This window comes from Sturnira hondurensis, unplaced genomic scaffold (assembly GCF_014824575.4).
Source record: "Sturnira hondurensis isolate 20B ecotype Veracruz unplaced genomic scaffold, ASM1482457v3 Scaffold0016462, whole genome shotgun sequence".
In the NCBI taxonomy this organism is placed as follows: domain Eukaryota; kingdom Metazoa; phylum Chordata; class Mammalia; order Chiroptera; family Phyllostomidae; genus Sturnira; species Sturnira hondurensis.
Window position 1 is genome coordinate 10,027,683 of NW_028089093.1, and position 12,071 is coordinate 10,039,753.

The window sequence follows — 12,071 nt, forward strand, 5'->3', positions numbered from 1 at the left end:
TAAGAGCATGTCTATCTTTTAAAATCCATTGTGTTTGTATCTTAAGAAAATTTTTTCCTAAAATTGCATACAAACACACTGAAATTATTCCCTTACTTAAAGGAAGTTGGTTATTTCTCTGAATTTTACTAATCCTTCCAGGGCCAGAGAGAGATTTCATAGAAACAAAATCTTCTTAATTGTAGCCCGAGTCAGGAAAAACAATGCTATCAATACGCTTTCTCAAGGGAAAGATCTTAAACTTAGAAGTTTTTTTTCCAAGTCATCTACTAAAGAATAAGCCTATAGAATTGAAGACCTTCCATGAAAGTCTTGTCTCTTGAGCATTTTATACCAGAAAAGGCTTGGATAAAGTCCCGGGAAAAGTTTCAGATAGGAATTGTAGGTTCACATGGAAAGCAAACGTGCAAGCAATTTGAGGTTTGCACTTTAGAGCTCTTTATACTACTTTCCCACGTCAATTTTAAAACAAGAAGCTCTTTAAATTTGCATTGAGGCTGATCCTGTCTTTTGTGGCCCCAAAGAGTACAAGTCTGCTGACAGGAGAACAGCTCTACACACTGCTCTCAGTCTCCAGGGACTGTCACAAAGTAAACCCTACTTTTCAGTTGCTCTTCAATAGCTAGGAATGAGAAGTGGGTTGGATGGAAGGAATAAGCAGGTATTCGTCAAAGGGCCTGTGATGCAGCTTGCTTTTCTCTATAGGCAAAATAACAGTAATAAAATATAAATATAGGGATTTATATCTGCCCTGTAAATGTCACAGAGCCATAGGCAGGGCTCTTTGTCATGAGCGTGTGCATTCGAATTCTCCGGTTGCCATTCATTGACCTCCATCAGGGTTCTGTCGTCTCTTTTCATAGGTTTGGGCTAGCCTTTCACAGGGAAAAGGGATCGGATTTATTAGTCATCTTGTTCTACCAGTCTTTTTTTCAGGGGGTCAGATAGTTGTTCCAAGAATTAAATCACAGTTAATGTTCATTCTCTCCAAGAACCTTCTTAAACCCTGAAGTCCCCCACTAGCAGTCAGATCATAGCACACCCACACCAGCAAAGGGGAAGTAATGTTTCCAGAGGCATCCATTGCATGTGATCGTATTCTAACAGGACAGTAAAAATTTCAATAGCAAATGTTGTTTTCCTTAAAGCATTTTCAAACAGAAAACTGTGTCAATCATCAAAGAAAAACATTCTTTCTCTCATGGGCCACTGAGGATCATATAAATATCTTTGCATCTGCTCCAAAGGGTGGTGACTACTGACACCCCTTGGCAAATGTTTTATTTGTGAGGAACTCTCAGGACAGTTCCCAGTATTTTCGGTGTGAGCTTTGTAGACATAACCTGCAAAAATATTTGCACATGCAGGGATGTCATATTCTGAAAACATGTTGCTCCGGCTGGACTCGATCTGCTTCAGCTGATATTTGGGGATATTTCTGTGCTCGTTTAGCACTTTACTTGGCTACCAGAGACTCTTCAAATCTGTCCCTTCATTTAGGTACCGTGTTAAAGTGTAAAATCTGAAGGAATAGCTTTCCCAACAGTTAGTGGCCCTTTCCAAATTAATTGACATAAAACATTTGTTTTGTTTTTGTACCAAGCTTTAATATTTATACAGTAGGACAGCTGCAGAAGTCTATTTTGTAACAGTTCAGGAATAATTTATTTTGTTTGAATAGTATGTATGTATGTAGGCAGCAAAGATCAAACATCTATATCACAGTTACATGGTCTATGGACAAATGGTCCTCATCAAATAATATTTATTAAGCAGCTGCATGAGTCATATAATAACTCTTATTTATTGAGGAAAACTATTGCGTTATCTTGTACTTATATATATATCTTGCCTTTGTTATTTACTCTCAGACATTGCTTGCTACCAGAATTAGGCAGTCTTGTTTATGGGGTTACGTCTAGCAGCTGAATCTCAAATGGGATAGAGCATCTGGCACAAAAAAATGCCCCTTTTTATTACAGACTCTTCTATTACAAAATCATAAGCATGTAATTCTGTAACACAACGATATCACACTCAAGCACCCCATATACCATTTTAGGTGAAATGTTCAAATTAAAACTATTATTACACCCATTGTAGTGTACCAACTACACTCAAGAAAGCGATACTTCTGCTTTACCTTGTAACTTTAGAAGGTACTTTCAAAGTAAAATACTATCTAGAAACTGCCAATTTGTAGTTAAAATCAGAAGTAATATTTCCACTGAATTAGAACACAAGAATAAGTAAAACTCTTAAGTTGTTTGAGGTTATGTATTTGAAAGTACTGATGCTTATTAAAATAAAAGAAATAATAATATTATTTAGATTTTTTAATATTTTAATTGAGGCTCATTTTAGGTCAGACTGCTTAACAGAGTAGACTAAGACTATAACAGACTAAACGTCTGTTATAAACAACAGACATTTCTCACGGTTCCAGAGTCTGGGAAGTCCAAAGTCAAGATGCCGCTGGCAGGTTTGGTAACTGATTCACAGATGACTATCTTCTTGCTATGTCCTCATGTGGTAGAAGAAGCCGGGGAACTTTGTGGTGTCTCCTCTAGGAGCGCTAATCCCATTCATGAAGCTATCAAGTCCCACCTTCTAATCCCATCACATTAGAGATTAGGATTTCAACATATAAATTCGGGGGAGACCCAGATATTTAATCTGTAGCAAGACCTACAGGAAAGTTATATTCTGTACTGTATTCTATTAATGCACATAATTCTTTGTATTCTGTAATTTGTAATTTCAAAAGGTTTTAGTTTTGATCTCCAAAATAGAATTTGTTAAATAATCCAAGTTATTTAAACCAAATCCAAAATCTTGGTTTTTATTTAACTATTTTAACTTACTCTGTCTTTTAGTAAGTATTCAGTGAGTCCTTGAGATAAGATTTTATCAAAAGTTTTAAAATATATTGATGAAATTTTAGGAAAAAAGTCTTCAGTGTAATTGTTCAAATAATGATTTTATGATTGCTACTTTTAAAAGTACAATATTCCTTAATAAATTTCATTGGGGACTTCTGCAGTTGAGGTACAAAGTTAAAATCAACAATATATAGGTATCTGAACTCAACATTGAAATTTTAGTGGATCAACCAGCAGTGAAATATTTTCCTCGTTATTCTTATATAAGTAGCATTATTTTTGACTTTGGGTTTTGTGACACAGATATTTTTCATAAATTTATTTTCTAAAATTTGAAAACTTTGCCCCTCAATTTAGGAAAATATTTATCTTCCACTAGCTTTTACATTTTAACATTAATATTCTCTGATGATTGTGTGATTACTAACTCTTTATATTTTTCTGGTATTAATTTCCTAATGAACCACGGTGATATTTGCTTGTTAATTATCTCCATTTCATAAAGATGAGTATAAGTAAAATTGCTTTTGTGTTTAAAGCTCTATGTATTATTTCAAATTTTAATGATTATAGGTCATTTCTATTATATAATAATATCACATTATAAAAGATGCTAATAAAAAATTACTTTGAGAATGCAATTTCTCTCTGGAAATGACACTTTATCCTTAATCTTGTGTTAACATCATAGGCATAACATTTTGCTCTCTCACCCTCACATAGGTAGGGATAGTTTTAAAATAAGAGGCTAACCTTCACATAGTAGAGGAAACAGCCCTCTGAACCTGCTTCTACATTTAGAAATTCTTTCAAGTAACAGCCAAATCCCTTATCATCTCTGAATATCACATTCCCTTTTTTTCATCGTTTAGGTTGCTATCTGGCAAATCATACCATTGTCCAAGGAGTGGAAGAGCCTGTTAATCTCTGAGGGGCTCAGCCTCATTCCAGGTCCCTTGTGTGATGTGTGGGGCCCACACCTAGCTGAAGGTGGCCCTGATTGACAAGACTGGGCATTTCGGTTGCATGTTTACAGTGCCGGAGAAATAATTGCACCCGGGAACTAAGTTCCCCAAACTGGCTTTTAAAACTTGTTCCCCAAACTTCTTTATAAACTGTTTTCTAAAAAATTCTGCACTGTATTTTTCTTCTAAAACTAAACATGCTCCAACCAGGCTCTTGTGACAGGTGGGTTTCCATTAAGCCCAAGGGTTTTCTTTGTGTTGTATATATGTGTGAGGGTAGTTTTTTTTTTTTAATTAAACAAAAGCTGGTGATGACTTCCATTAAACTGTCCATGTGAAAATAAAGAGCTATTAGTTTCAGCCTTGAAAAAAGTGGGTCAGTAATACAAATAAAACAATATACACAAAAATAAGTAGGAAAGTAAGAGGGTAGAGTACCCAAGACAGGCAATAATAGGTCTGTGAAGAGGTTAAAGGAAGTGTGTTCACCTTTAGTGATGGCACTAACCCTGACCTTTCTTCCATTGTCAGGATTCTGAGTCCTGACCAAGGTCACGAGTTTGCTGCTCAAGGATCTTGGGCCCAAGAAGTGAAGGAATCAACACTTTTCACCTTAAAATATTAAGCTAATGAATTGATAGATTCCTGGGATTTTTCTTTTTGTCTTTTACCTCATAGTTCTATAACTAGGTATGAACTATATCAGCACAAGCTTGAGAGCTTTGATCTGTTTTCGAGTTATCGCCTTTTAAAGACACCCACTCACAATCTCCTTGAATAACTTAACAGGAATCTCAAATCACCAGAAATGTTGTAGCTTTGTGACATTTGTTTTAATGAAATATATACAGCTCCTCAGGAACTATGAGACACATCTTATTTTTCATTTCTTGAAAGAAATTTAGTAGGTAATATTAAATTGATAAAGGACTCAGTTAATTAGAACCAACTTCTTCTATATAAGTCATTTCTCCAAGTCTAATAATTTTTGTTATCCTGAATCAATATGTGTTTTCTTTCTTTCTTTCTTTCTTTCTTTCTTTCTATCTATCTATCTATCTATCTATCTATCTATCTATCTTATCAACTCTCAAAGACCACTTCATGGGTCAGTCTTATCTCCATCTGAACCATTTGAGTTTCCTTTTAATTTAGGATAATTCTGAGCCACATTATTACTTTTTTAAAAGTAGGTGCATACAAAAAAAGGGCAATTTGTAGAACTTTGTGTATACAACATATTCCAGTGGTTGGAATTGTCATTAATGAACCCTCTTCTTTTTTTCACAAAGCTCTAGAATAACTCCAAACTTAGGCTCTATGTAATTTCCATGGAATTTAATGAAATGAAGCATTTGGCAACATAAGGTAGTAATTATTTGTGAGAAAGATATAAATTTAAAAAATTAAGAGCCATTTTAAAAGAATTTACATTATTAAATAAGGACACTTTTATAGACATCTCCAGCCTCTGAAGTCATGTCTAATTTTGACCTCTCCTTTGGAAAAATGATACATCTAGTTCCAGATTGGATGAATCAAAGACATTTATTCAAAATTTAAACTGTCTTGTAGGTTATCAACTTGAGTTTTATTCACGAGTATCTTGAATAGACATTGAAATTGTAAAGGTAACTGAAGAGTTTACATTGACTTTACTCTTATGAACCATAAACATTTTCATGTATGTTTTGAGAAGTTATATGAATTTTTGTTGTTCCAGAATGTTTTGAGTTTTATTCTGTTTAAGTGAGAAACATCAAAGACAAAAAGAAAGTCCAACTTGTGGTAAAACTTTAATTTTCTTTTTTTTACTTTGAAACTGAGATTTTCATGATCTTTACAAAGTATGGTAAGAATTGTAGTTGGACTAAGAAAAAAGCAAGAAATAAAATTGCCTAGGAACAAGAAATTTTCTTTTATAATGCCAACAAGTTGATTAAAAAGGAAAAAAAGCATATTGGCTTAGAATATCTTTATAATATTAGAGAAAAACCATGGTTAATACCATTATAAACTTTATATGTATTTAAGCAAATTAATTTTGGAATAATTTTAGTTATTTTAGAAATATGATATATTTAGCCTATATAAGGTATAGTGAGTTAAGTTAAGTAAATGCCTTTAAAGAACATTTCAAGAACAACCTAATTCGGTGTTTGAAAGGAAAATTGGAAGGGAGATAGCAATAATAATCAATTAAATTTTGTATAACTGTTCTCTAGACCAACATTAACTTTCCTTTTCTTAATTTTTTGATGGCCAAACAGACTAGAGTGCTTTTTAATTTTCCTTCATGGTTACTATATTACTCATGGAAGTTTCTCAATTTCCAAAGTAAAAAAAAAAAGGAGAAGGGTTGTCAAAGAACATGCAGGTCTAAGAAGATGAACACATGGACAAAGCCAAAGGGGGTAGGATCGAGAGTGGGAGCTGGGGATGGCTGGGGTGGGGGCAGTGGTGGGGAGAAAATGGAGGCAACTGTACTTGAACAACAATAAAAAATGAAAAGAAAAATAATAAAAAAAAACAAAAGTTACTTTAAAAAGCATGTATGTGGTACTTAAGTGTTAATAGAAAGACTTTACATCTAATATTAATAAATGAGTAGACAGGTTCAGGGAATTTAAGTACTATTAGTTGATACTTTTTTTAACTGGTCTAGATAAAGCCAAGCTAAAATATCCTTGTTTATAAGTAAAAAAATTTTTCACCGTTCAGTCTACCTTCTCAATTCATTGTTTTAGGTCGAGTGTGATAGTAATGATGAAAAATAGAATTTTTTATTCCATTTGATTACTATAAAAACTTATATGACAAAAAACCATGATAATACAAATGCAAATGAACACCTAGGAGAACATGAAAGATTTTATGTAGTTTATATTTCTTTTTACCAATAGCTCACAGTACCATGAATGACACAAATGTCCATATGGAAACAACTGAATGCATTCAAGGTCAAGGAGAAGGTTACCGGGGCATCGTCAATACCATTTGGAATGGAATTCCATGTCAGCGATGGGATTCCCAGTATCCTCACCAGCATGACATAACTCCTGAGAATTTCAAGTGCAAGTGAGTAAATTAGGCAAATATAAATTTCCGGCAAGCCCTGGGGAAATGAGGCAGGGTGATTACTTTTGACTAATTTCTATATTTGTGATCCTTAAACTTTAGTGTGCCTAGAGACTATCATTAAGAGTTAAAAGGCATATTAATTCACTCAGAGATTTTGATATTTGGACTTCAAATACACGTTTTAACAAGCTTCTAGGTGATTCAAAATCAATGACTGATGTACCGTGCTTTGGGAAGCACATACACAGGTTTCTGATCACAGCTTTGCTCTTGCAGGTCTATTTAATAAACCTTTTTAAATTTTTAAAAATATTTTATTTCTTTATCTTTAGAAGGGAAGGGAAGAAGAGAGGGAGAGAAACATCAATGTATGGTTGACTCTAGTGCATCCGCATACTGGAAACTGGCCTGCAACCCAGGCACGTGCCCAGGGAATTAAACTGCGTTCCTCTGATTCACAGGCTCAATCCACTGAGCTACACCAGCCAGGGTTTCCTTTTTAAATTTTTATATCAAGTTTAGGAAAGATTACATATTTTTTCTCCTTCAAGAAGAAGAAAACCTGATTTCAGTTGACATGGTAAACTTATGCATTTTCAGTCTTGAAACAAAATTATTTTTAATATTTAAATGAGTATTTTTTCTTTTGTTACTACATTTTCTTTCAAAAAATGAGGTGGTAAAACAATTGTTTCAATGAATTCAGCCAAAAAAAACTTCCCTTGAATATCAGCTATGTAGTCATATGTGCCTTCTCCGTGGCTGCTTTTTTTCACCACTTGCCTTTTGTTGGACAGACCCAGCCACAATGCCATGTGTTTTTAAATTGTCCACCTTGTTATGGGAAACATAAAATGATTGCTTTTAAAATTTATAACACACGTGTCATTCATAGCAGTTTTGCTGAAATAGCACCTATAAATAACATATATTGGCTTTATGTAATTGGATTTTAATAACAGAGCTTAACATTTCAAGATGGAGAATTATGAGCACTAGTTGGCCCATCCACTGGAGAGGGAGGTATTTTATGGTTGTTTTTTTTTAAGTTAGTTTAATGTATTTACTAAATGGTAAATAGTCATCCGTTATGAGATTTTCATTATTTTATAAAAACAAATTTATAGTTGTCATTCTGGGTTTATTTCCCAGCATTTTCTTCACAGCAGTACCTATTCCTGAACTGTGTGTTTCACACCTTAGGAATAGACACAAAGTAGGGAAAGCAGAGAAAGTGAAGGTTGGTGAAGACAGACAAAGAAGAAAGTGGCAGTGCCAGTCACACCTCCTTAACTCCTAATGACTGGAAATGGTGAAGTACGAGGTCTTGTACGTGTGAATACCCAATGAGCTTCAACTGTAAGAAAAGGAAAATAATTATAAAAATTTAATTCATACATTTCCCAAAAATTATCAAAAGTTTAGTTATTTGTTACTAGAATTTAAGCTGTCCTTCCTTAATTTAGTTGTTTGGTCAAGATAACCAAACTTACAAACCAAAAAGAAGAAAGTCAGTTGTGTTATGAAATGAATAAAATCTGACTCAACGTTTTCCCCAGGATATTGATGCATTTAATATTTGTGGTCTAGTAGAGAATAGTGTGCTAATCAGTTGTCTCTGTATTAGACACTTTGCATCAAGACTCCTTACAAATGACAGTTTTTAAAACTGTAACTCAACCACAGTGTCTGTGATGAATCTACATAAATTATACAATGATTTATTTGTTTTAGCAGTTATAAGCAGTTCTTGCCTGAAGTGAAGGGAAGGATTTTAGGAAGAGTATTTGGGCATACCTTGACTCTCAGTTTTGCTTAATCTAGATTAATGAGGTGATTCTAGATGGATTTTGAAAGTGGACCTAACCCAAGATTTTTGTTAGTCTTAGATCTCTGTTTAATTATCTTGCCTTAAATTAAGAATTCAAAATAATTTAACTAAGCTATTCTTCATCTAAAATTACAAATTTGTGTAAACTTTATGTAAATGTACATGCACGTATTTTGTACTGACATAAATTTTTGAAACATAAGTATAAAATAGTTTGAAAGGAATAAAAGATTTTCTTTATCTTTCCAGTTAATTTCATCATTTTATAAGAAGGCTAATGAGGGGAGCGAATTTCAGGGGAAAAGGGGAAGGATTCACAGGAACAAGTATAAAGGACGCATGGACAAGAATTAAGGCAGTGGGGGGAATGAGAGAGGTGGGGAGGGCTGGGGGGTGGGCTGGGATGGGAGTAAATGACAGAAAACTGTACTTGAACAATAATTAAATAAAGAAAAAATAAAATTAAAAAAAGGAGGCTAATAGTTTGAATATGGGTTATAACTTTGAAAACTTGCTATCAATTGTGGCCTTAATTATTGACAGTCACTGTTCTTACAAGCTTAAACAACAAAGTTTGTGTCAGGACCCATTTTTAACTAGATAAACTGTCACTTTTTGATTTTATAACAAAACCCAAGCTTCTTTCTCTAAAAAATTCTCAGTTTCTAATGGTCAATTTGGGTATTAATAAAATTATAATATTTCTAATTAGATCTAAGTAATGTAAGTAATATGATCTCTAATAGATTGAATATGAATTTTTATGAAGTTTTTAGTCACAGATCTAAGAAAAGAAAGTACAAGCTTGCTTCCAATTAGAGAGCATTTTCTAGCAAAGAAAATAATAAACTCAGTATTTTATTTAAAATTACCTTATATTAAGGTTCACATTAAAATCCTTTTATATACTGGAAATATACAGACTTTTTCCTCACTGAGAAAGAACTCTTAATACTTAATAAATCACTGGGAAAATAAAGCATATGCATATACTACATTGACAGCTCTGTAGTTAGGTTTCTATTATGCCTTCATTTTATGAAAAATATTTATAAAGATTTTGGTAACTTCTCTAAATCAAGAAATAACTACTCTGAGGTTAAGTACATAGATATGGCAAATTAAGTAAGTCAAGGAAATATAATCCAAAGAAGAAATAGCTACATGATTTTTGTGGGAAATGTTTGAATAGATGAAACTCTGATTTTCAGTGAGGGTAGTTACTGACTATCAGTAACAGCCTTTCTCCTGCAGAATGGTGCATGTTGTTTGTACATTATATATGAGCTATCAAATCTAACAAATAACAGGTCAGTTTTTAAAACTTGAAACTGTTGAGAGTCTAGTTCTTGAGAATAGTGCGAGGAATGAAATGATCCAACTTTTCTCTCTTGTGAAGGGATAGTGTTTTTCTGGAACCCAAGGCCTGTGAAAGAAAAAAAAAAAAAACACACCATCATTATTTCAGTAATGGAGGCAGTGTGAGTTGTATATACTGAACTCTAAATTCTTAAAATTATCCTAAAACTAAAACTTAGAACTGTAGTTACAGACAGGCACACCATCTAGAGATGTAATAGAGCTGATCCCAATCTGGTAAGAATTGGGCAATTTACCTTAACATGCTTTTTCTCAATAGGGACCTAAGAGAAAATTATTGCCGGAATCCAGATGGGGCTGAGTCACCCTGGTGTTTTACCACTGATCCAAACATCCGAGTTGGCTACTGCTCCCAAATTCCAAAATGTGATGTGTCGAGTGGACAAGGTAATAGTTGACATTTTGCAATGTGGGCATGGTTAAATTCAGGGGAAATGACTAAAGGGAGTTCACATTTTATGGCAGAAGACCTACTTCTCATTGCACTGCTGTCGCTGAAAAGCAAATAAAGTCGAAGTTGGGTTTCTTTTTTCGTATTTATTTGCGCAGCTCTTATGTATTCATTTGCACACTTACCAGGGCCAGCTGCAGTTCTAGGCACTGGAGATACACCAGGAGACAAAACAAAATTCTCTGATGTCATGAACAGATTTCTAGTAAACAGAAAAGACTAAGAAAGAAGAGGTGGGGATAGTAAATTAATCAATGCTAGAGAGGAAAGTGCCCCAGTTAGAAGAGAGGGGTTTTGCTACTTTGTGTTTTGTTTGGGAAGATAGTACATAGTACGGAAACATTTAGAGTCCCTGAAAGAAGTGAGGGAGCAGCATGTGCCATAAGCATTTATTTATAGAGAGCGTTCTGGGTAGAGAAGGTCTGCAGGTGAAAATGGCATGAGGTGGAAGAGAGCTTGATAACTTTAAAGGAAAGAAACAGCACATCATTTTGGCTGTTACAGAAAGAGAAAGATAGTAGCAGGAGATGAGGCTACAGAGCAATCAGGCTAAAATTGCATAGGCCTTGTAGGGATTGGAAGGATTTACATTTACATTTGGGGGGAAAAGGGAACTCTATTATAGGGTTCTGAGAAGAGAAATTAAATGACCTGTCTGACTTAAATTCTGGCTGCTTTATGGAAGAATAGCCAGGACTTCTGACAAGAGCCAAAACAAGGGGATCAATTGAGGGAGTTTTCTAGTAACAGGCATGAGATGAGAGCGATGTGGACCTGGGAGTCAGCAGTGGAGATGTTACGTCGAGGCTGGGTTTCAGATAGATCGCTGTTGTAGTTGGAAACACTGATGCCATTGAAGACAACTCTTTCAGGGACCAGTAGCAGAGAAAAGACAGATCGAAATAGGTTTAAAAAAGAAATCACTTGTCAAAGATTAATAATAATACTGGTCTCTGGGCTTTTATTGGTATATAATACATTGAGTTATACTGTTCAAATAGTAATGTTTTTTCACATACATTTAACTATGATGGTCATGGTCAGTCCTAAGTCATCCTAAAAAATCCAAGTCAAATTTAAAGCTTCACTTCATAGATTTAATGCCTTATCTATACTCATCTATTTTTTTTTACTTCTTTCTTAGTGACATTTTTCATGAGCAACTCTGAAAAGAGTTCTAGAGAAAGAAGGATGAGTCCCTTTTCAGTCAAATTTTTTTCTTTGGCATATTTTAAAGATAATTTGGAAAGGCAATTAAAACCAATGATTAAGGGAGTTTTCTTCCCAATTGGATGTTTTGTTTCTATCTTGTTCATTTAAACTGTTACTGATAATTTGTGATAATAGAGCCAAATGAAAACAATTGCTTTATAAGATTCTGGCATATATTAAGATACTTTTATGTATAGTACATGTATATTACTTACAAAAGGATCAGGCAATATAAAATGAGTGTTTTGGATTTTAGAAGTTAAGTAGTT

General features: G+C 33.9%; 1 protein-coding gene across 2 annotated transcripts in view; it reads left to right on the forward strand.

The window, feature by feature from the left end:
• Nucleotides 1-12,071, forward strand: part of HGF (hepatocyte growth factor) — a 74,656-nt gene that overhangs the window by 38,390 nt on the left and 24,195 nt on the right. For both annotated transcript variants that reach the window (XM_037066152.1, XM_037066153.1), the window contains exons 8-9: nucleotides 6,751-6,925; nucleotides 10,399-10,526. In XM_037066152.1, the coding sequence (XP_036922047.1) occupies nucleotides 6,751-6,925; nucleotides 10,399-10,526 (303 nt within the window). The remainder of the gene's footprint in view (nucleotides 1-6,750; nucleotides 6,926-10,398; nucleotides 10,527-12,071) is intronic.